This window comes from Manis pentadactyla, chromosome 4 (genome assembly GCF_030020395.1).
Source record: "Manis pentadactyla isolate mManPen7 chromosome 4, mManPen7.hap1, whole genome shotgun sequence".
NCBI classification, from domain to species: domain Eukaryota; kingdom Metazoa; phylum Chordata; class Mammalia; order Pholidota; family Manidae; genus Manis; species Manis pentadactyla.
Genome location: NC_080022.1, coordinates 100,670,322 through 100,696,114, shown reverse-complemented (window position 1 = coordinate 100,696,114; position 25,793 = coordinate 100,670,322). Strand labels below are relative to the sequence as shown.

The following is a 25,793-nucleotide window of genomic DNA, read 5'->3' as shown; positions in this document are numbered from 1 at the left end:
TTTGCTCCCAATAATCTCCCTTACACCTTCCTAAGGCCTTTTTGGGAGCCTTAGAACACACACACACACACACACACACACACACACCCCACCCCCATCACTCCCCACTCTGCCCCACCCCCACTCCCTTAACCTCCCCCTTCACCCACCCCAGCCCCCTCCCCCTCCCCACCACTCCCCCCCACCCCGCCACCTCCCCACCCCCCTCACCTTGTACCTACCGCCCGGCCCCGCCCGTTTGCAGTTTAGCAGGCATCTTTGCAGAAACCACGCGCCGCTCGCAGGGCTGATGGCGCCACCTGGCGGACCAAAGGGTCCAGCTCATCCTGGGAACTTCGTCACCAACGAGCGGGGAAGAAAGGGTGGCTTCTGCGGCTCAGTACAACGTAGTGACGTCACGCCAGAGTGACGTTTCTTTCCGCCTCTTCCCCTTTCCCTGAGCTGCCAGTACTTGACGTGGCGTCACCGCCCTCTACCCTTACTTTGCGTGCGTGTTTGCGTGCGGCGGAGGTGGCGGCGCGGGCCGGTCGGAGCTCCGGGTTCTTCCTTCTGGTGCTCCTGTCTCAGCCGTCGCTGTCCGGCTGGGTTGGACGGCCGAGCGGACGAGGCGCCAGCCACAGCTCCTCAGTACCGGACGCAGTTCGGCGCCGGGCGCGACGGGAGAGTGGGCGAGCGTGTGTTGGAGGGCGCCGCGCGTTCGGGCGGGCGGGCGCCGGTGAGGGAAAGAGGCGGGGGCGGCGGGTCAGTCGCGGGCCTGGCCGGCCGGGGGATGTCGATACCTGACGCGATGCCGCTGCCCGGGGTCGGTGAGGAGCTGAAGCAGGCCAAGGAGATTGAGGACGCCGAGAAGTACTCCTTCATGGCCACCGTCACCAAGGCGCCCAAGAAGGTGCGGGGGCTCTGGGTGGCGGCGGGAGCCTAGGCCGGGCCTCGCAGAAGGGGCGCGAGCGAGCCCCGGGCCCGGGCTCCAGCTAGTTCGGGACTTAAACGGGCGAGGTTTGAGATGATTCGGGACGACTGAGGTGATGTGAGGGGTGGCGGGTAGAGGCCCCAGGCCTATCCCGACTTGGAAAGGCCTCCCCTGACCTCACTTTCCTTTGTCCCTTGGCGCAACTCCTCCGGGATCTTTTTGAAACCCGAAAGGGCCGGGCCTTAATTTGCGGCTTACTTTTCCCGGATGAAGGGCCTCGAAGGCAGGAGTGGGATAGGGTCAAGCAATTTGGTTGACCCCTGTGACCAGCCTCAGAGGCTGGAAGGTGTACAGACAATCTCCCTACGTATGAGTGGATAAATCACGCAGAGCTGCCTCGGGCAAATCTTTGGGAGCAGTGTCCGGTTTATCCAACAACTGCGTGCTATCTTGGAGGCAAGAGAAAAAAAAAATGCTTGGAGCTAGCTCTTTTATGAAGGTGAAAGCAATGAGAACAGCATGCGATTGGAAAAGAAAACTGATTTTTCACCCTTTACGGTCGTCCAGTTGCTTCAGCGTATGTAAGAAATTAACATTTGGAGGTCGGTGACAGCAGACACTGTCATGGATACAGGTTGGTTGTAGTCATGTGAATAGATCAGTTATGCATCCCTTGAGAAAGGAGCTTGGGTGGGTTGGAGGGGTGGGTGGTAAGGAACGATTGCTCATCCTTTACCGCATTTACTGAGGCAGAACAAGTTTACTGTGCCGTGGGTTGAACTCAAAGGACACCCTGCTTATTCTCTCATGGAGAACTAAATGTCAGCCTTTGGAGGTTTTAGTCTAACAAGCGCTCTGAATAGTGAAATTGGGTCCTCAGTACCTTCTGAGAATATGCTGCCAACCACATTTTGACGTCTTCACATACCTGGCACTCACTTAACAGTAGACCAGAAAACCTTTGCAGAGAGGTGACCTTTCTGAAACCAGTGAGAACCTGGATAAATACTTCCCTTCTAATAGAGTGTCTAAGGATGTCCCGTTTGCAGTGTTTGATGGAATGCAGTGCTTGTATAAGCTGAAGAAAGCAAGGTTTGCAGGAATAGAGTACTAGTTAAGTTGGCATAAGTGAGAAAGATGACATTTTTTAAAAAGAAGAAATTAACTCCTCCAGAAATGAAATGGAAGACCTTACCAACAGAATGCCTTAAAAAAGGTTGTGGAAGACCCCCTTGATGCAGAGTCTGATTAACCTTATTCTTAGTGCTCTCTGTTCATCTGAGTTCTTTGTTGGACTGGTAACTCTTTGTAATTTGCACGATTTGGAGCACAGTCACAGCCTTTATAAACAGAATGCTTAAGGGTAGTACCTATGATGAGTTAGAAGAAAGCCCCGGTACCCTAGTTACCTGAACTGTTCCTCTCCCCACTGACGTATCTTTTGTCTAGGTGCTTCAGGGCTTAGGTGTCTGTATTCTTAGTTGTCTTAATTTCAGTAAGCCTTTATTCTTGCACTTTATTCTGCCACTATTAATAAGACAAAATGTGTGTTGTAGATTGGAAACTATAAATGCAAGGACTCTTGTTCACCACTGGATCCATTGTGCCAAGCTCTGTACAGAGCACAGAATAGGTACTCGATTATTAATTGCCCACCTGGGTAGCTAGTAGTTAAGATGTCTGTATGGCTGCCTGTCAAAAATAAATGCCCCTTTTCCTCTTTTCTTCCCAGGAGGAATGTTGTTTATGTGTATTACTGTCAGGCAAAGTGCTAATGATTTTAGAGACTCCTATTCCATTAATTAAAAGAAGCAGTCTCTGCCAGGAATGTAGGAAGACCCTATTGTAAGTTTCCATTTGCTGGTAAATGTACCCCCATGTTTCTTATTAATCTTGCTCTTTCTGAGCTTTTTTGTTTAGCGTTTATACAGCCCTTTGTATTAAAGTGCTTACCGATGACTAATTACCCCTCCCCTAGTGATGATAAAAGGCATTTATTTAGTTAATGAGTTGGGTGAGGACTATTCAAGGTCACATAGCAAGCAAGTCCTAGGTAGTCCTTTTTCTCAGAACAAAAGCTGAATTGGACATTATGACTTAAGTCACTTTTGTACCTCTGCCATGTGTTGATAATGTGAGAAGGCATGAGAAAAGTAAGAAAAAAAGTATAGCATGGCATATACTGAATGGTGAGAAAAAGGCCTCTTCAAATGGCACTGTCCTTCATCTGTGAGGATTCCAATATGGCTCTAGACCAAGTAATGATCATTCTAAGCCTTGAGGCCCCCTCAGGAAATGAGGAGGTTTCTAATGCCAGTCAGAGGCTATAGGTTACTTCAGGGTGACCTTGATGGTCTTCAGATTAGATTCCAGTGTAACTGGTGAAATTTTATTCACTCTTTTGAGGGGAAGAGTGGATTTCCATCAATTAAAAGCCTAGATATTGAAATTCTTCATCTGTAATCATAATGTATTAGCTTTGTATGCCCCAGGGACTGCAGCAGCACTGGGTAGATAATAGGACTTGTTGCTTTGATTCCAGGCTTGATCTGGGTGTCAAGAAATGAATGAAATGTGTGCCACATTAAGCATATAAACTTCTGTGCCTCAGTTTCTGCATCTGCCAAATAAGTGCTTTTTGTTTGCAATAGGTGGAGACAGGCACTTGTTGGGAGCTAAGATAGCAAAAGTGGCTTTTTAAAAAGAAATCTATTAGTATACTTACACTCCCTCTTTTTAATAGGCATTTGAGATGACTTACATGGCACAGGAGACATACAATTTAGATAGCAATTCAAAACTATAGGAAGAAGGGGAAGTTTTTATTAGCCCTGAGGGCTGCAGCAGTTGATGAGGCTGATCATCACAAATGACTAAACTTCCTAGGAGCCGGAGGATGAAGGGAATCAGAGTTATAGTCTCATTAGTAGACAAGGGAAATAATACATACCAATTCCTCAGGAAGACAACTTTTGCTAACCCTAAATTCTACAGGAAAATTTCATGGAACAGTATGATTCATGTGGTAAGGCTTGTTCACAACTGTCACAGGTGATTTCAGGTGGTATTGCTAGGAAAATTTGGGTCAGAAAAAGGGTCCTTGAGGTGTAAGGGGAGTCTACATTATACACCAACTAAAGATCCTTGTTTAATGTTGGGGGTTACCAGTTGACCCAAATAAGTCAGCTAGTTCCTATAAATCACTATTTATGTATGTATTCCTCTTTTTCTGCTACTTTGTGTTGTAGGGATGATAGCTGTCCGTAGGCCTTTGGAAATGACATTGTGTCAAAGTTGATTATTTTTTTCCCCCTCATCCCCAAGGTAAACATGTTTCTCTGAAGGCCCATCAGAACATTTACTATTCTCTGCTCTTCTGAACATTTTGTGGGGGCTCTCCGGCGTGATATATTAGGCACTTGACCTAGGATCTATGCAGTCAGACCCTTAGCACCAGCTCAATAGGGGAAAGGAGAAAACACAAAGGAAACTACTTTTGCTTGTAGGACATTCTGTATTTGGATAAAGCATATGTAGCCCTAATTCATCAAAAGGATCAGCTGAGACTTAGGAAGCATACCAAGTAGAGTCCCAGTGAGTACTGCTTAGCTGTTAACCTATTGAGTAGAGTCCAGACTGCTCCTCTTCTCATTGGGGTTAGGTTATGGCTAGTTCTTGTAGTTTTATATAATTTACACCAGTATTTCTTAGATCATTGAGAAGAAATTTGATGGGTTAACATTTCCTGTCTCCTCTACATCATTAGTATCTCTTGATTCTTTTTAGAGCAGCTACTGTTTCAGGGGCAGTCTTTGAATAGGAGTCAGAGGTATAAGAAGATCCTATCTTGTTTAGATTTTTCTACAGACACTGATGAACTTTCTTTTTCTTATTTGATTCTCTTTAGTGAGTTAGATGCTAGTTTCCGTATTACTTTGTTCTAAGTTCCTTTAGACTGAGCTTATAACAGAGAGAAATTTGTTCATTGTCTAGGTCTCTTGCTGGCAAGATTACAAATGTGTACCTTTTGTTTTATCAGGAGGGTATCGTTAGATCCCAGTATGTGTTACCCAATATAATATTCTTGAAAAGTTGTTTATAAAGAATATTTTGATACATAGAATCATGTAGATCTTTAGTTGCCTGTAACTCTTGGTAAGTTTACTCTGCCAGCTCTGGTGATTAAAATCTGTAAACAACTCTTTAATGCCCTCTTGGGACTATTATTTAAATAAACTGGCCAGTATAGGAGAATCTTTCTACCTGTTGCTCAGGTTTGGGAACTTGAATATTAAAATTTTACAGAAGAAGGACCACTCCTATACTGGGTATAATAATTCAGAACATATCAGTGTTGAGTGGTGCAGAAGCATCCCCATTGCATATGAAGAACAACATAGATGAGAGTTTTTTCCAACCTGAAATCCAGGAATCTAAAGTTAAAGATAGACTTACAACAAATTTTCCTTCTAACTTCTGTCAACATTATCAGTCCCTTGTATATGGTAAGCAATTAAAAATTCCTAGGGTTATGGTCACCTTTTCTCTTCTAATTCCAATTTTCCTTGAACTCATTGAGGTAGTTCTCTTGCTGTCCCACTGTTGCTTGGCTATTACATAAGGCTCCTTTAACTTCCCCTTTTTGTTCCTTAAACTGTGAGTGGTAGTACAGTGTAAATTAAAGCAATTGGGTTTTGGAGTTAGGTTTACTGGTTTTCTTTTAGTCTCTACCATCATAACAGCCATGTGGCTTTGGACAAGTGACTTAACCTGTTTGAGGTTCCATTTTCTTATCTGTAAAATGAGGAATTGTGATACTGCAAGATTGTTGAAGGACTTAACATTTAGTAAACTAGTGTATTTACTCCTTTGTAACTGGAGTGACCAAATATCCTGGTTTACCTGGTAAAAGTTCTAGTTTATGCCTATTATCCCAGCATGCTATTCATTGGAGTGCCTTATAACACCCTGAAAAGTACCCTGGTTTATGTTGGAATTTTGAAATATTCTTAAAGAGCCAAACGAAGTGTTTCTATTGGAATATCTTTTCAACAGGAAAAAACGTTTCCCTGAAAAAAATGTTATTTATGTAGAGCTTATACCACGTGAACACTAAAACATTTGTTAATTTCCAGGATATACAGAAACACAGAGACACTGGGAGAGCTCAGAGCCTGGGATGGGAATGAGATACACTGTTCATGGTCACTCCCCAACCCCATCCCCATAGCCAGGCAGTGCAACCATAGAATGTGGGCATTTGTCAGAAACTGGGCTACCTGAGTCCAGAAGTTTATTTCCTCAAACTGCAGTTGTTTGGCAATCTTCCCAAACTAGAATCCTTGAATTACGTGAAACAATTCCAAAAACTTCTGAACTGCAACTTTACCTTTTTATATGGTCACCTTCAGATCCCATCCCTATGTATTCCAACTCTCTCCCCCAGGTGCTATTTCTGTCTGCTTTAAACAGCCTGCTCCTAATTACATATAATTGATTTTCTCCTACAGAAATGTGTGGTTTTTGCTTCACAGCAATTACAGAACTAGGGTGGAACACCCATACTTTTGTTGACACTCAGGCTGGTTTCATTTTTTTCTTTGTTCAATTTTTTCTTAAGGATTCAGTTTAGTGCCTTAATCTCAAAAATGACTATAAGGATTGGTACTGCTTAACAGTATACATTGGGGCTTAATCATTTACTACCCAAACAGAACACAAAGTAAAAAAAAAATTTAATGAACTACTGGTAAAAGGTTGTATTTGGAATGTTGGGGGGGGGAATTGGGAAAGGACTGACAGAACCACAAATGTAGGTAGGACTGTCAAAGCATGCTTCTGTTTTCTTGCTATGAAAGCCCCAATGCCAGCTAATGTGCTTCTGAATTTAATCTGTAGGGCTTAATGGGTTTAAAATGTTCTCATTTACCAGCCCAAACTAGTTCACTCCTTTTAGAATGGACACCCTGTACACAGTTGTGTGCTGGAATGAGGCTTAAACAGGAGGGGTTTGGGACTGCTCACTCTTCCATGCTGTTCATTTTGGATCTGCCTCAGGTTTAGTTCCTTCCTTACAATCTGGAGAATTGTGCAGCTAGTGCAAGCCCTGTTGTTTATATATTTTTCTCTTCTCTCCTGAACCTGTGTGTATACAATGGAATCAGTGGAATCCTACTGAGCATACTATATATTCAAGATGCCAAGGAAAATATTCATGTGCTGATCTGCAGTGATGTGAAGCTCTGTGAGCTAGATGGTGAATTGGTGAGTGGCAGAATGAATGGGTCGAAGGTCTGAAAGAGGTGAATGTAACCATGTTTCATTCATTTCAGCCTCCTGAATTAAACTGTTCATATCACTGTGTTTTGAGTAATGTCAGGATTTTGGAAGTTCTGTTTTTAATAAATGACTCCAACTCTTTTACTGCTTATTAACTGTATTAAGGCAAACCTTTGGGGGCACAGGCTTCTATGGGCATAATGGGAATTACTTCATCCCTTTCCCCCAAGACTTGGCTTGACCTCAGTTCAAAGTTTTGGGCTGTGACCTGTTCCCCTGATGATTAGGATCCTAAAATCAAAAAAAGACCTATCAGAAGATTCTGCTCTGCTCTCATTGACCATCCCCACCCTCTCTCTTTCTTCAAAGGCTTTAAGAAAAATCTGTTTGGGCTCTTACGATGGTTAACTTTATTTTGGAGATGCAGAAAAGAGCTCTTCACCTTGAATTTTCAGTGTACACCCCTGTCTCTAATTTCGAAAGAGAGGTCAGTAAGACAAATCTGTATGGAGGGTAGAGAAGGTAAATAGGTTTCTCTTCTGCCAGTTTGAGGGAATGCTTCTCAGATTATTTGCTGGATTAGAGACTCTAGAACAGATCCCTTTAAGAATCTTAAAAAAAAAAATCAAAGCCCTTTCCTTAGGAAAACTCAGGAGCACAAAAATTTGCATACACTTTCAGAGGATTTATGGTACTTCCTGAAACTCATCCATGGATCCTGGATTAGAAACTCCGATTTAGAAGATCAGGCCTCTGAGCCATAGTGTCTCTTCCTTTACTGATCTAGAAACCTGCTAAGATTAAGTTTCTGGCACATAGTTTGTCTTTGGAACAAAGCTGAGGTTGTTGGTGTTCTTTGGATGCTCCTCAACTTCCCAAGAGACTCATTACCAGTACCTTGAGGATTCAACTCAGGAACTTAGGCACACCGAGACCAGCATTTTCAGCAGCTTCTGGAGTTTTTTGAACTGTCTCATACCTACTCCCCTAAAGCTCCAGAGTTGATTACATAGAAGTGTTTAAGGAGTTCACATACTACACTATCAAAACTAAACAAAATAATTTTGCTCTCATGTGTCTCTTAAAACACATTTGATTTCAGTGTAGTACTTCTCAAACTATTTTCAGGACTGACTTGAAATCTGAATCTTACTCGTCATTTGATTTCTCTAGAGCAAACATTGAGGGCAAGGACCGTGTCTCATATATATGTACAGTGGAGTGCCTGACAAATAAATACTGTCAATAATTGTTTATTGTGTAAAATGTTGTGAGATGATTATCCTTAGGAGAAAGTGAGTTGGACTCATTTGGTGGCTTTGGCTCACTTTCCCTTTCAGTTGGCCGGAGTTGTTTTTCTAACTTAGACCCCTCCCAAATGGGTGATAATGGAGTACCAAGAACTGCAGGTGAGAAATTGATGAGAATTTCCAGCATCTTAGTAGATTAGTTTACAATGCCAGAAGTAGGAAGTAAGGGAGGGGACTGTTGAGAATATATAGCCTCCAGCATTTTCACCTAGTAGCATGAGAAGCACAGGTGGTAGGCTTGAAGTTTAGGATATCAGTCATAATGGGAACGGTAATTTGAGTTTCCCACCATATTTAAAAAATTAGCATTAAGGACATTGCCCAAAGTTGAAACTGGTGTTCTGGTTTACATGTGCTCTTGATTTAAGGATGAGACGCTTACTCTCAGAGCGTTTGAGATTTGGGGGCCATTAGTGAGTTGAACACTTTCATTTTGGAATGTGTGTTGGAGTCCTGAAAGTAATGACAGATCTGCCTAGCAGTGCTAGGCAAACTTCTGATTCTTCTCATTTTGCAACCTTGACTGCCTCATCTGAACCAAAGACCAGGCTCAGTGTTCAAGCTATATATGCTCTTGTCTTTGAAATACACCTTCTGTAGAGCTACGTCTTCTGGGAAACTGGGCCAATGCTTGTCCTACCCAGGAGCTCAGGCTCTAGTTGGCACTGAGGATTTTGTGTGTGTTGTTTCCCTAAAGTATGTGACCTAGACAGGATTCAGGGGAAAGGAGACCTTCAGAATTTTGCAGCTTTGTAAAAATAAGTACTTCATGGCAGATGGCAGATGTATTCAGTTCTGTTAACTAACTCAGTTTCCTGGGGGTGGCCAGGTGGTATCGAGCTTCTCATTCAGTACTTGAGTTTTTCATGTCCAGCTTCAAAATACCAGACTTCTTAGCAAGCAAGACATGGAGACTTGGGGATTCCCAAGTTCATTTCTCATGGAGAGTAGCCCAATTGGCTTGTAATGCTGGACTAGATGAATTGTGAATGTTAATTAAACTGATCATTGCAGTGTCCCTGGTAACTGACTTGGAGCTGCTGTAGAATCTGTTTACTTCAGGTTTGTAGCAGAAGAGACCAAGCTGGTTGAGAACATGGTGTTCTAAGTGTAACAAACTGTATTGTAAATCTAAGGAAAACACATGCGGGAAGCTGTGACCCTGTTGCACCCCTTCCCCAGGATTTCCCAGAGGGAAACTACCCTGGGGGTAGTTTCTGTTCTTACTTGCCAATTGAAATGAATTGAGGTTGGCAAATGCTTGGCTTTTAGTGAGGTGGGGTAAAGGATGTTTACAAATCATAACATTAGAAGGAAAGCACTCATGTTGGAAGGTATCTCATTTCACTACCTAGTTTGTAATTAGGTATTTTGACCCTTGCTTTCAGGAGAAGAAATCCCTCCTATTTGGGGAATAGAAGGTTCAGAATTCTGCGCATTCTTTTCTGACTCCACAGAGAGAGGATTAGCCGAACACTGGGCATGTTTGGAATGAGAGCACCTTGCCAATTTTTACTAAATTTGGGCCAAGCCATTGTAAAAATATTTTCTCTCTTCCTCAGACAAGCTCTTTGTCATGTTCTCCTAAACCCTTGTGGATCCATATGATGTACTGACTGTCTGTACCTGACAGATGGGAATTGGTATTAAAGGCATATTTTCTATTTTCTTTGCCTTGTTTTATCTTTGAACAAGATATATTCAACCTATTTGTTCCCTGTGTTGCTTGAATCGCTTGATCAAGAGCCTGGTAAACTCAGTGTGCTTGTGTTTGCCTTGTCAGAGCCTGTTTAGATTATCTCAGATCAGTATTTCTCATGGAGTGGGAAGGAATGAAAGGTATCAGTCACCTAGGGAGCTTTTTCAAAACATTTGTTGCCAGAGTCCTAACCTAGACCTACCTAATCAGCATGGGGGCGCGGGGGCGGAGTGAAGTGAAGGGGCAAGCAGTGAATGGGTTGGTATGTGCATTTTGAAACATTTAACTTGAAAGGTCCCAGATTTAGAACTACTCTTTTAGGTTAGCTAGCAAGTCCGGCCAAAAATTATTATAAAATCTGTTAATTGGATGGTACTGTAGCTATCATCTATCTTGGATGACTTTGGCCATGAGGAAAAATCTTATGCTCCATGTGACAGGTCCTGAAAATAGCCTGGACTTACTCTTCAAAGTATTCAGAGTAAGCTATGACCAGAAATCATGCAGCCATAGCAGCTCAGGATTGAGCACCTACTGTGTCCCAAAACCTGTGCTGGGTCTTGGATACATCACTGAACAAGACAAAGATCAGTATCCTATAGAGCCTGCATTCTTGGGAGGTTATTATTTAGGTCATGTAAGTCTAGTATAGTTCTTAAACTTTTGGGGTTTGGAACCCTATTGGAGCTGTGTTCCATCTTCCAGAGAAATGTATGTATGTGTAACATTGCACGTAAAGGGGATTTGGCAGCTTGAAGCCGATCCATGGACCCCAGGCTAAAAACGTAGAATTCTTGCCTAGAATTGAGAGTGTATTTATTGATTGGGATAAAGCCAGGTCATGAGTTGGGTGTTTGGAGCTATTATCTCCTAGCCAGACTGGGTTGTATTTTCTTCATCGGTATTGCCAAGGCAGTTTGCAGAGAACTTGAGGGTGTCGAGCAAAAGTAAGTGTAAGGAATGGCTAGACCTCCACTAAGCCAATGGCATTTCTTGAGCCTGTGTTCTCTTTGATATGCTAAGAATAATTTTGATTCTCTGTCCTCATTCCTACCTCTAGTCTAGTTGGCTGAGCTTCTTGGACTCAGTGGATTAAAAATTGGGTCAGAATATGAGGAGTTCCTTAAAATGAGCATTTATATTGTGAATTCTTTGACTAAGAGTAATAGTACAATTTTAAAGATCGTGAGAGGGTATTTTAGTGAGATTATGGCTTCAAAACATGGAAAATCGCAGAAGGAGTTGATTGAGGGGCCGAGGAAATAGCCAAAAACTGGGAAAAGATGACAGGGAAAAAAAGGAGGGCAGATCTCAGAAAGACAGTTGACTAAGTGGCAAGCCAGATAGCCAAGATAGTAGCTTCCCCCTTAAGTGAAAGAGTGGATTTGAGACCCCAACCAAAAAAAAAAAGATTCCTTTTTAGTGTTTTTAGACAAAAGGGATCTGTCACTATTGCTTTATTATCAAACAGAACTCAGGATAAAAAGGGGAAGGCAGATAAGGCTTTGCTTTATTTATACCAATATTAATATGTCCCTGGCCCTGCAAAAGTTGGTCATTGACTTGAATGAGTAGACAAACCCTACCTCAGGGTTAGTACAACTTGTAACATGTACTGCAGAAACATGAGTGCAATTTCTTTTGGGGCACTGGGAGAAAGAATTATGTAGAAAGGACATGACCAGACAAAGGTTGGTGCACAATGACCACTCAGAGTCCTGTGCCAATTCTACCTTTACCTCCCTGAAATTTGATTGGTAGTATTAACCACAGGTCAAGACCTCTTTTGGGTGATCTTTATAGGGTTATTCTTGTTTGTCTGCCTGAGGTCTAAAGGGAGCTTTCCAAACCCACAGTGCTGAGTAAGTGCTATATTCAAGGCCTTTCAGGCCAAACTTGCATAAACTGAAAGCCCATTAGAGAACAGAGCCCACTGTCCTCCCCAGACAGCCAGGAGGCACTATTTGGATCCAGTTGTAACTGCTCTCCAGCATGTGGGAAAACTGTTCTGCTATGAAACCTCCCAACCTGCTGTTAATGTGAGGATGTCTCATTGTTTGCTCAATGATACAGTAAAGCCAAGGTGGCCTAATTTAGAATATAATCCACACCACCAATTGTCTTTATTTTCTGTTTTTAAAGAATCCTTTAAAATGATCAAAGGAATTTCAGACATCACTTCCTGAGACTGTTTAGATCTGTCTTGAGGTTCTATTTAGCTTGTGAAGTTACATAGTTAAAACCTTAAAAAGAAAAAGTCTGCTTTTCTTAAAAACGATACAACCAGAATTTTTTCATTTGTTAAATGAGTACTTGAATAAATGTCTACCATGGATATGAAACCAAGATTCAGTAATCACATGTCATGTTACTTAAATCCTTGAATACTTGAGATAAAATTGATAAACTTCTAAGAACTTTTTTTAGGTATAGTAGTTAGAGAAGTGATACTAGAAAGTGGGAAAGCATTAATGACAAAATGTATCTTTCTGAGAAAATGTTATTTAGGGCCCCAAGTTTAATATACCTTGTTTTGTATTGGGAAAATCTAACTTTGTTAGATCTTTCAGACATTATACAATGCAAGGTGACTTGGGGTGGGCACTGTTAGAGTGACATCACCCAAATGAAAAAGGAACCTAGTGGAATGTTCTCAATTAAGGACATGTTCTGTCATTGTACTTCTAGTGTTTGAAAGAAAAATTCCCTCATCACCATTCTGCACAGGATAAATAAACTCCCTTTTAAAAAGGACATTTAAAATATATTCTGTATTGCACTTTTTAAGGTTTGTTCATTTCTTACGAAAACAGCCAGTATGTTTCCCAGATGACCAAAAAAAAAAAAATCAGTCAGTTTTAAAGAAATCAAATTGATAACTTTCTTGTGTAAATAAATATAGGTGGAATTTCTAAATTGCTTTTGATGCCAATAGGAAATTTTGGGGTCATATCTTTCATCCTAGTTAAGTGGCAAGGATGAGATTGCCCAGACATTCTCTTGCTCCCCATTCCATGCCCAAAAGACAATAGAGTATATGCCAGAAGGGAGCTTTTGCTTCCCCAGTATTTGGGCTCTGCTGTTCTCCCCTCACCCTTTCCAAGTCTAAGGAGCAGTACCTCTCAATGGCAACTCATTGGCAACTTTAAAATAGTACATTTCTTTGCATCATTTGATGACTCCCATATCAATCTAGATTTTGGACCTAGAAGAATTCTTTTAATTCCTTAAAGCTCACAAATGTCCATCTGGTAATGTAAGCTCAGAAAGCTTCAGTGCAATAGACTGTTCTGTAAACTGACCCTTTGAAAATAAAGGCAAAAGCTGCTATCACCCTCAGCCTGTTCCAAAGGAGGAAAATAGTACTGGGTTTGTAGGGATTATTATTATTATTATTATTATTATTATTATTATTATTATTATTATTATTATTATTATTATTTTGTCAGCGTTAGTAGCAAATTGCGTTGAGCAAGGCCCTTAGTCCCCAGCCCTGTTTATCTTTTTCATCTTTGAAGGGTCAATCAGCACTTAAAGGATTCCAAAAGGTTTTGAAAATACAAATCCTCTATAAGGAAATCATAGCCACAGGTGACTAATGTTGAGGCAGAGTACTTAAACTAGAGAGTCATAGGAATCTAGGCATTCAGGACCTTGGTTTTCACAATGTTAGAAGTATGGATTTCAAACTAATCAGCTTTAAGTAAAAGTCCTGATTTAATGCTCTCAAGGTCTTCTTTATGTGCCAAGATTTAAACAAAATGGTCTGAAAAATCAGTGGTGCTAGATCACTGATGTCCTCTAGCACTGTTAATTTATTGATAAAGTTTGCCAAATAACAAAATATAAAATTCGGTTTTCACTTTTGGTTTGCTATACAGCCTAAAGCAAGAGATCTTTATCCTTGTGCATCTGTCCACTTTATTGTCTGTCCACTCATTAGAAAATGTCTGTTCAGAAAGTCATAGGTCAGGAAAACCCAAACTTGTATTCTGGTCAGGGAGATAGAATAGGGGGATTGTACTGTATTCATTCTGGAGAAGTAAGTGACCCTTATTTTTAAATAACCCCAGAGAAGTTGCAACCGAGAATTCCTTTCATCCAGCTTGTTTCTTACAGGCTATCTAAGGTGATGATTTTTTTTTTTTTAAGATAATTATTTTTTATTGAAGGGTAGTTGACGCACAGTATTACATTACATTAGTTTCAAGTGTACAACACAGTGATAAAACATTTATATACATAATTCTAGGTTCCAGCTATCACCCTACCAAGCTGTTACAATATCTTGACTATATTCCTTATGCTATACATTACATCCCGGTTACTTATTTATTTTACCATTGGAAGTCTGTCCTTTTTTTTTTTTTTTGTGAGGGCATCTCTCATATTTATTGATCAAATGGTTGTTAACGACAATAAAATTCTGTATAGGGGAGTCAGTGCTCAATGCACAATCATTAATCCACCCCAAGCCTAATTTTCGTCAGTCTCCAATCTTCTGAGGCATAACAAACAAGTTCTTACATGGAGAACAAATTCTTACATAATGAATAAGTTACATAGTGAACAGTACAAGGGAAGTCATCACAGAAACTTTCAGTTTTGCTCATGCATTATGAACTATAAACAGTCAGTTTAAATATGAATACTCATTTGATTTTTATACTTGATTTATATGTGGATACCATATTTCTCTATTATTATTATTTTTAATAAAATGCTGAAGTGGTAGGTAGATACAAGATAAAGGTAGAAAACATAGTTTAGTGTTGTAAGAGAGCAAATGTAGATGATCAGGTGTGTGCCTGTAGACTATGTGTTAATCCAAGCTAGACAAGGGCAATAAAACATCCACGTATGCAGAAGATTTCTCTCAGAACAGGGGGGTGAGGTTCTAAGCCTCACCTCTGTTGATCCCCAATTTCTCACCTGATGACCCCCCTGCGACTGTGCCTGTCTTAGGTTGTTCCTCCCTTGAGGAATCTTACCGTCTCTGGCTAACCAGTCATCTTCCGGGGCCATACAGGAAATGTAAAGTTGGTAAGTGAGAGAGAGGCCTTATTGTTTGAAATGGTTAGCTTTTTATTTCTTTGCATATTTATGCCCTGTAACTACTATGCCCAGCATTTGTCTTGAGGTATCTTTACCACTTGGAAGAATTATGATACTCGGTAAATTTGATATGAGGCACGAATTCTATTTAAGGGTTGTAATTAGGAAGGAAGAAGAAAAGCTATAGAAGTAGCAGGCGGAAGAAAACATGGAAAGATTGATTATTTCTTTGACATATCTTCTTGTAGAGTAACTTCAGCATGTATAGGTTTTAAGCTACTACTTAAATTGCGCACACACATTAACATAATAGGAGTATAGTTACATAACCAAAACATATCTGTAATTACCAGCCATCTCCAGTGAAACAAAGAAAACCAGTTAGGCACCTTAGGCATTTGTGAAAACTTATCTATGATATGGTGGATATTGTCCAACTGAACTTGAACTGTCTGAGAGAAATCAGACAAATTAAAACAACCCATTCCTGGGGAATGTTCACATCCCTTATGTTCTTTTAACAGTAAATAGTCTGTAGTTGTAAGATTTTGGAGCGCTACAATTTGCACTTCTCCTAATTCTTGGTTGAGTTCCAACAGTATAGATCCAGTCAAATTTGTTGTTTTACTGTATGCACAGGCCAGCTTAGATATCTCCTTCAATCCCATGGCAAGTCCAGGAGCTGGTGGGATGAGTGCATCTACAGCTGTAGCAGTGCGTGGATCTTTGTTGGGGTTTTTTGATGAGCATCTTCTGGCATGAGTCTTCCAGAGAGTGCTGATGTTGGAAGTTCTCTTTCATATCGTATCTTAGTTCATTTTCGGGGTAGCCCAATTAGGCTTTGATCCTCTGTATAAACGCAAACAGACCCTTTGCCTACACTTTTATATGCCCTTTATACCCTTGTGTAGAACTCATTGGAGGTAACCACACAGGAACTGCCCTTTTTTTTTGTTTTGTTTTTTGTTTTTTGTTTTTGGTATCACTAATCTACACTTACATGACGAATATTATGTTTACTAGGCTCTCCCCTATACCAGGTCTCCCCTATAAACCCCTTTACAGTCACTGTCCATCAGTATAGCAAAATGTTGTAGAATCACTACTTGCCTTCTCTGTGTTGTACAGCCCTCCCTTTTCTCCTACCCCCCATGCATGCTAAACTTAATACCCCCTTACTTCTACCCCCTTATCCCTCCCTACCCACCCATCCTCCCCAGTCCCTTTCCCTTTGGTACCTGTTAGTCCATTCTTGAGTTCTGTGATTCTGGTGCTGTTTTGTTCCTTCTGTTTTTCCTTTGTTCTTATATTCCACAGATAAGTGAAATCATTTGGTATTTCTCTTTCTCCGCTTGGCTTGTTTCACTGAGCATAATACCCTCCAGCTCCATCCATGTTGCTGCAAATGATTGGATTTGCCCTTTTCTTATGGCTGAGTAGTATTCCACTGTGTATATGTACCACATCTTCTTTATCCATTCATCTATCGATGGACATTTAGGTTGCTTCCAATTCTTGGCTATTGTAAATAGTGCTGCGATAAACATAGGGGTGCACTGATCTTCCTCATACTTGATTGCTGCATTCTTAGGGTAAATTCCTAGGAGTGCAATTCCTGGGTCAAATGGTAAGTCTGTTTTGAGCATTTTGATGTACCTCCATGCTGCTTTCCACAATGGTTGAACTAACTTACATTCCCACCAGCAGTGTAGGAGGGTTCCCCTTTCTCCACAGCCTCGCCAACATTTGTTGTTGTTTGTCTTTTGGATGGCAGCCATCCTTACTGGTGTGAGGTGATACCTCATTGTAGTTTTAATTTGCATTTCTCTGATAATTAGCGATGTGGAGCATCTTTTCATGTGTCTGTTGGCCATCTGTATTTCTTTTTTGGAGAACTGTCTGTTCAGTTCCTCTGCCCATTTTTTAATTGGGTTATTTGTTTTTTGTTTGTTGAGGCGTGTGAGCTCTTTATATATTCTGGACGTCAAGCCTTTATCGGATGTGTCATTTTCAAATATATTCTCCCATACTGTAGGGATCCTTTTTGTTCTATTGATGGTGTCTTTTGCTGTACAGAAGCTTTTCAGCTTAATATAGTCCCACTTACTCATTTTTGCTGTTCTTTTCCTTGCCCGGGGAGATATGTTCAAGAAGAGGTCACTCATGTTTATGTCTAAGAGGTTTTTGCCTATGTTTTCTTCCAAGAGTTTAATGGTTTCATGACTTACATTCAGGTCTTTGATCCATTTTGAGTTTACTTTTGTATATGGGGTTAGACAATGGTCCAGTTTCATTCTCCTACATGTAGCTGTCCAGTTTTGCCAGCACCACCTGTTGCAGAGACTGTCATTTCGCCATTGTATGTCCATGGCTCCTTTATCAAATATTAATTGACCATATATGTCTGGGTTAATGTCTGGATTCTCTAGTCTGTTCCATTGGTCTGTGGCTCTGCTCTTGTGCCAGTACCAAATTGTCTTGATTACTATGGCTTTATAGTAGAGCTTGAAGTTGGGGAGTGAGATCCCCCCTAATTTATTCTTCTTTCTCAGGATTGTTTTGGCTATTTGGGGTCTTTGGTGTTTCCATATGAATTTTTGAATTATTTGTTCCAGTTCATTGAAGAATGTTACTGGTAGTTTCATAGGGATTGCATCAAATCTGTATATTGCTTTGGGCAGGATGGTCATTTTGATGATATTAATTCTTCCTAGCCACGAGCATGGGATGAGTTTCCGTCTGTTAGTGTCCCCTTTAATTTCTCTTAAGAGTGACTTGTAGTTTTCAGAGTATAAGTCTTTCACTTCTTTGGTTAGGTTTATTCCTAGGTATTTTATTTTTTTTTGATGCAATTGTGAATGGAGTTGTTTTCCTGATTTCTCTTTCTATTGGTTCATTGTTAGTATATAGGAAAGCCACAGATTTCTGTGTGTTGATTTTGTATCCTGCAACTTTGCTGTATTCCGATATCAGTTCTAGTAGTTTTGGGGTGGAGTCTTTAGGGTTTTTTATGTACAGTATCATGTCATCTGCAAATAGTGACAGTTTGACTTCTTCTTTACCAATCTGGATTCCTTGTATTTCTTTGTTTTGTCTGATTGCCGTGGCTAGGACCTCCAGTACTATGTTAAATAACAGTGGAGAGAGTGGGCATCCCTGTCTAGTTCCCAATCTCAGAGGAAATGCTTTCAGCTTCTCGCTGTTCAATATAATGTTGGCTGTGGGTTTATCATAGATGGCCTTTATTATGTTGAGGTACTTGCCCTTTATTCCCATTTTGCTGAGAGTTTTTATCATGAATGGATGTTGAACTTTGTCAAATGCTTTTTCAGCATCTATGGAGATGATCATGTGGTTTTTGTCTTTCTTTTTGTTGATGTGGTGGATGATGTTGATGGACTTTCGAATGTTGTACCATCCTTGCATCCCTGGGATGAATCCCACTTGGTCATGGTGTATGATCCTTTTGATGTATTTTTGAATTCGGTTTGCTAATATTTTGTTGAGTATTTTTGCATCTACGTTCATCAGGGATATTGGTCTATAGTTTTCTTTTTTGGTGGTGTCTTTGCCTGGTTTTGGTATTAGGGTGATGTTAGCTTCATAGAATGAGTTTGGGAGTATCCCCTCCTCCTCTATTTTTTGGAAAACTCTAAGGAGAATGGGTATTATGTCTTCCCTGTATGTCTGATAAAATTCCGAGGTAAATCCATCTGGCCTGGGGGTTTTGTTCTTTGGTAGTTTTTTGATTACCGCTTCAATTTCGTTGCTGGTAATTGGTCTGTTTAGATTTTCTGTTTCTTCCTGGGTCAGTCTTGGAAGGTTGTATTTTTCTAGGAAGTTTTCCATTTCTCCTAGGTTTCCCAGCTTGTTAGCATATAGGTTTTCATAATATTCTCTAATAATTCTTTGTATTTCTGTGGGGTCTGTTGTGATTTTTCCTTTCTCGTTTCTGATACTGTTGATTTGTGTTGACTCTCTTTTCTTCTTAATAAGTCTGGCTAGAGGCTTATCTATTTTGTTTATTTTCTCGAAGAACCAGCTCTTGGATTCATTGATTTTTGCTATTGTTTTATTCTTTTCAATTTTATTTATTTCTTCTCTGATCTTTATTATGTCCCTCCTTCTGCTGACCTTAGGCCTCATCTGTTCTTCTTTTTCCAATTTCGATAATTGTGACATTAGACCATTCATTTGGGATTGCTCTTCCTTTTTTAAATATGCTTGGATTGCTATATACTTTCCTCTTAAGACTGCTTTTGCTGTGTCCCACAGAAGTTGGGGCTTAGTGTTGTTGTTGTCATTTGTTTCCATATATTGCTGGATCTCCATTTTGATTTGGTCATTGATCCATTGATTATTTAGGAGCGTGTTGTTAAGCCTCCATGTGTTTGTGAGCCTCTTTGCTTTCTTTGTACAGTTTATTTCTAGTTTTATGCCTTTGTGGTCTGAAAAGTTGGTTGGTAGGATTTCAATCTTTTGGAATTTTCTGAAGCTCTTTTTGTGGCCTAGTATGTGGTCTATTCTGGAGAATGTTCCATGTGCACTTGAGAAGAATGTATATCCTGTTGCTTTTGGATGTAGAGTTCTATAGATGTCTATTAGGTCCATCTGCTCTACTGTGTTGTTCAGTGCTTCCGTGTCCTTACTTATTTTGTGCCCAGTGGATCTATCCTTTGGGGTGAGTGGTGTGTTGAAGTCTCCTAGAATGAATGCATTGCAGTCTATTTCCCCCTTTAGTTCTGTTAGTATTTGTTTCACATATGCTGGTGCTCCTGTGTTGGGTGCATATATATTTAGAATGGTTATATCCTCTTGTTTGACTGAGCCCTTTATCATTATGTGGTGTCCTTCTTTATCTCTTGTTACTTTCTTTGTTTTGAAGTCTATTTTGTCTGATATTAGTACTGCAACCCCTGCTTTCTTCTCACTGTTGTTTGCTTGAAATATGTTTTTCCATCCCTTGACTTTTAGTCTGTACATGTCTTTGGGTTTGAGGTGAGTTTCTTGTAAGCAGCATATAGATGGGTCTTGCTTTTTTATCCATTCTGTTACTCTGTGTCTTTTGATTGCTGCATTCAACCCATTAACATTTAGGGTGACTATTGAAAGATATGTACTTATTGCCATTGCAGGCTTTAAATTTGTGGTTACCAAAGGTTCAAGGTTAGCCTCTTTAGTATCTTACTGCCTAACTTAGCTCGCTTATTGAGCTGTTATATACACTGTCTGGAGATTCTTTTCTTCTCTCCCTTCTTTTTTCTCCCTCTCGATTCTTCATATGTTGGGTGTTTTGTGCTTTGCTCTTTCTAGGAGTGCTCCCATCTAGAGCAGTCCCTGTAAGATGTTCTGTAGAGGTGGTTTGTGGAAAGCAAATTCCCTCAGCTTTTGTTTGTCTGGGAATTGTTTGATCCCACCGTCATATTTGAATGATAGTCGTGCTGGATACAGTATCCTTGGTTCAAGGCCCTTCTGTTTCATTGTATTAAATATATCATGCCATTCTCTTCTGGCCTGTAGGGTTTCTGTTGAGAAATCTGATGTTAGCCTGATGGGTTTTCCTTTATAGGTGACCTTTTTCTCTCTAGCTGCCTTTAAAACTCTTTCCTTGTCCTTGATCTTTGCCATTTTAATTATTATGTGTCTTGGTGTTGTCCTCCTTGGATCCTTTCTGTTGGGGGTTCTGTGTATTTCCGTGGTCTGTTCGATTACTTCCTCCCCCAGTGTGGGGAAGTTTTCAGCAATTATTTCTTCTAAGATACTTTCCATCTCTTTTCCTCTCTCTTCTTCTTCTGGGACCCCTATAATACGGATATTTTTCCTTTTGGATTGGTCACACAGTTCTCTTAATATTGTTTCATTCCTGGAGATCCTTTTGTCTCTCTCTATGTCAGCTTCTATGCGTTCCTGTTCTCTGATTTCAATTCCATCAATGGCCTCTTGCATGCTATCCATTCTGCTTATAAACCCTTCCAGAGTTTGTTTCATTTCTGCGATCTCCTTTCTGGCATCTGTGATCTCTTTCCGGACTTCATCCCATTTTTCTTGCGTATTTCTCTGCATCTCTGTCAGCATGTTTATGATTCTTATTTTGAATTCTTTTTCAGGAAGACTGGTTAGGTCTGTCTCCTTCTCTGGTGTTGTCTCTGTGATCTTTGTCTGCCTGTAGCTTTGGCTTTTCATGGTGATAGGAATAGTCTGCAGAACTGGGACGAGTGACGGCTGGAAGGACTTCCTTTCTTGTTGGTTTGTGGCCCTCCTCTCCTGGGAGAACAGCGGCCTCTAGTGGCTTGTGCTGCGCAGCTGTGCGCAGACAGGGTTTCTGCTTCCTGCCCGGCTGCTATGGGGTTAATCTCCGCTGTTGCTGTGGGCGTGGCCTGGCTCGGCAGCTACTCCAAAGTGGTGGAGTCGCGTTGGAGCAGGAGCGGCTGGGAGGCTATTTATCTCCGTAAGGGGCCTCCCTGCTCCCTACAGCCCAGGGGTTAGGGTGTCCAGAGATCCCCGGATTCCCTACCTCTGGATTAAGTGTCCCGCCCTGCCCCTTTAAGACTTCCAAAAAGCACCCACCAAAACAAAACAACGACCACCAAAAAAAAAAAAAGAAAAAATTTTTTAATTAAAAAAAAAAAAGGTGGTCGCTCGTTTTTCTTTATTCTCCGGTACCAGCCTGAAGCCTCTGCTCACCAGTCTTGCTGCCCTGTTTCCCTAGTATTGGGGTCCCTATCCCTTTAAGACTTCCAAAAAGCGCTCGCCAAAACAAAACAGCAAAAAAACAACAACAAAAAAAATGGTCGCGCGCTTTTCTTATGTCCTCCGACACCCGGCCTCCAGTGCCCGCTCACTGTTCTTGCTGCCCTGTTTTCCTAGTATCAAGGGCCCTGCACTCTGGCCCGGATGGCGGGGGCCGGGTGTTCGGCAGCCCTGCGCTCCGTCTCCCTCCCGCTCTGCCTATTCTTCTCCCGCCAGAACTGGGGAGAGGGGTGCTCGGCTCCCGCCGGGCGGGCCGGGGCTTTTATCTTACCCCCTTCGCGAGTTGCTGGGTTCTCTCAGGTGCGGATGTGGTCTGGATATTGTCCTGTGTCCTCTGGTCTTTATTCTAGGAAGGGTTGTCTTTGTTATATTTTCATAGATATATGTTGTTTTGGGAGGAGATTTCCGCTGCTCTACTCACGCCGCCATCTTCCGCCCCTCTTAAGGTGATGATTTTATACTGAGACTTTTATCTTAGAAAAAAAAAATCATTTTTGAAGTTTTTAACTCTTTATCCCTGTGGATGAAATGAGAGTTCCTGTGGTCAGGATTCTCACCTGGCTGTGGTTGACCAGCTCACTGCACACCTGTGGGCACTACATGACTGTTGACTCTATAAAAGGAGCTCCACCCAGTGCTCTGGGCACAACATGGTGGCAGGGCTGCAACGCTGCAGGAGAGCAGAGCAGAGGCTGGAGTGGTGGCAGCACTGAGGACCGAGGCCCAGAGGACGGCTGTGTGGAATGACTGTGCAGAGAGGCCCAGAGGATGGTTGTGCGGGACGACTGCAGAGAAGCCCAGAGCACAGCTGTGCAGACAGAGGGGCCCAGAGGCAGAGACTGGCTTGCTGCATACAGACTCGCTCTGAGCGAATGGGATTCTATGAGTGACCTGCCACCTGGAAATAAAGTTGGGTATAACCCTTTCACCCCTAAGAGCGTTCTGCTGTCAATTTTCTTTGGTCACATTGAATCCATAGCAAACTTGCCTGTGGCTGAAATCCATTGGCAAGACAATTGGCGAAAGTTGGTAGGGTTCATTGCCAAGGAAAAAGACAAGCTGCCCTTATGGGAGGAGTGCTTCAGTGGGCTACCCCTGTGAATAGGGAAACAGTGGATTGTACCCCAATGGGTATATGGTCTGAGGTGGCTTGCCTCCTAGAGAACTGGGCCCCACCCCAGGACTGGAGGCAAGTGGAGGTGACACCTGAGGCTGTAGGGGTGGCCCTTGGTATAGTAAGCAGATCCTTTGAGAAGCAGAGTGCTTGGGAGGCAGCAGGGACTGTGGGTTGGCTGCATCTCACAGTATTAAAAAAGTCTACAGAGGAGACCCAAGGAATGGCAGCATGAGAACACGAGCTGCAAACTTCTGTGGATTCCCTGAGGAAGGAGATGGCATTGATGCGGGAGGAAGCAGCACGAGAGTGCCAGCAGCGAGGTGCCATTGGAGACGAGATGGCAGTGTTGCCAGGTGTTCTGAAGGAGGAAGAGGCCATCAAGAAAAAAGAACTCCTGAGGGAAGCACAGATAGAGGTGGCACGAGAACGTCAGCTGCAAAGCATTGGGCTGAAGGTAAGAGACCTTCTGAAGACTGAGCTGGCATTGCTGCGAGGCACTGTAGCAGAGGAGGCTCTTGGGGGAGTGGAGAGAAAGGTGCCATCAGTCCCAGAAATGGAGGAGCTGGGGAAGGATGAAGGGGTGGTGCAGGAGGCACTGGCCCTTCCTGTATTGAAAGCACGCCCAGTGGTTGTAAAGAAAATAAAGACCCAGCAGCTGAAAGTTCCCCAAGGAGAGGAGCAGCCCCCTCCCCAGGTCGGGGAGCACTCTATGGTCCACCCCTATAACTCAGGCTGAGCCGGTGGCTGTGGGACTTAGGGATGGATGGAATTGTTCTGTCGGGATCAGAGATGGGAAAGCTGTCTTCCTTGACAGTGCAGGCTGTCTTCCTTGACAGTGCAGCCTGCCTTGAGGCAGCGATTACAAAATGCGAGGTGACACGTACAGTAGCTGAAGCAACGAGAACCCGGAAAGAAATAAGACCTGTTACTCATGGGGAATTTGAGGGGCACCATGAGGGTTACGAGGACCCAGATGTGGGTTGATTTGATACTGGCAGGAGTAGTTGGAAGGAAATTAGATGGGAAGCCAAATAGCATCTTACTGGAGCTATGGCAACAGCTGAAACCAGAGCAGCAGTTCCAGCTGTTAAGACCAAAGAAGCAGAGATCAGAGACAGAGCCACGAGTCTGACCTGTGTGTCTGCAAGACTTTTTGCTGGGGAAGCTGGAGAACAGTGTTTGGGCTTCCTTGCACAGGGACCATTGCAGAGGACTAAGGGCACATAGATTGAGAGGAGAGAATCCTGGAGGGGTGGAGTGTGGATAAAATGAGAGTTCCTGTGGCCAGGATTTTCACTTGGCCCTGGTTGACTAGCTCACTGCACACCTGTGGGCACTGCATGGCTGTTGACTCTATAAAAAGAGCTCTGCCCAGTGCTCTGGGCATGACACGGTGGCAGGGCTTCAGGAGAGCGGAGCAGAGGCTGGAGTGGTGGCAGTGCCAAGGACCAAGGCCCAGAGGACAGCTGTGTGGGACAGCTGTATGGACAGAGGGGCCCAGAGGCAGAGACTGGCTTGCTGCATACAGACTCGCTCTGAGTGAATGGGATTCTATGAGTGACCTGCCACCTGGAAATAAAGTTGGGTATAACCCTTTCACCCCTAAGAGCGTTCTGCTGTCAATTTTCTTTGGTCACATTGAATCCATAGCCAACTTGCCTGTGGCTGAAACCCATTGGCAAGACAATCCCCTTCACCTATTTCAGCTATATCCCCATCCCACTTCCTCGTGGCAACCACCACTCTGTTCTCATTGTTTATATGAGTCTATTTCTCTCTTGTTTTTAGCTTCTGTATGTAAATGAAATCTTACGGTACTTTCTCTGTCTTGCTTAGCATAATGCCCTCGAGGTCCATCCGTGTTGTCACAAATGACAAGATTTCATTCCTTTTTATGGCTGAGTAGTAGTCCATTGTATAAGTGTACTACATCTTTATCCATTCATCTATAGAGGAATAGTTTGGATGCTTCTGTATCTTGGCTATAGTATATAATGCTGCAGTAAACAAAGGAGTGCATATGTCTTTGAAATCAGTGATTTTGTTTTCTTCAGGTAAATTCCCAGAAATGGAATTACTGGGTTGTATGGTATTTCTATTTTTAGTATTTTGAGAAACCTTCATACTGCTTTCCATAATGGCCACACCAGTTTACATTCCCAACAACAGCATACAAACATTCCCTTTTCTCTACATCCTTGCCAACACTTGGTATTTGTTGTTTGTTTGTTTGGTTGGTTGGTTGACACCACCATTCTGACTGGTGTGAGGTAATATCTCATTGTGGTTTTGATTTGCATTTTCTAATGATTAATGATATTCTGCATATTTCTTGAGTCTGTTAGCATTCCATATGTCTTCTTTGGAAAATGTCAGGTCCTCTGCCCATTTTTTAAGCATTTTATATTTTTGGTGTTGAGTTCTATGAATTCTATGTAATTTGGATGTTAGTCCCTCACTACCCAATATATCATTTGCAAATATCTTCTCCCATATAGTAGGTTGCCTTTTCACTTTGTTGATGGTTTCCTTTGCTGTGCAAAAGCTTTTTAGTTTGATGTATTCCACTTGCTTATTTTTGCTTTTGTTTTCCTTGCCTGGGGAGACATCCAGAAAAAAACCACTGATGTCAGTGTTCAACAGTTTACTGACTATGTTTTCTTCTAGGATTTT

General features: G+C 42.0%; 1 protein-coding gene across 1 annotated transcript in view; it reads left to right on the top strand.

Annotated features, from left to right (window-relative positions):
- Window positions 1–483: 483 nt before the first annotated feature.
- Window positions 484–25,793, top strand: part of AHCYL1 (adenosylhomocysteinase like 1) — a 65,599-nt gene continuing 40,289 nt past the window's right edge. The window contains exon 1 of the mRNA XM_036916709.2: window positions 484–889. Coding sequence (XP_036772604.1) covers window positions 770–889 — 120 coding nt within the window. The 5' untranslated portion in view covers window positions 484–769. The remainder of the gene's footprint in view (window positions 890–25,793) is intronic.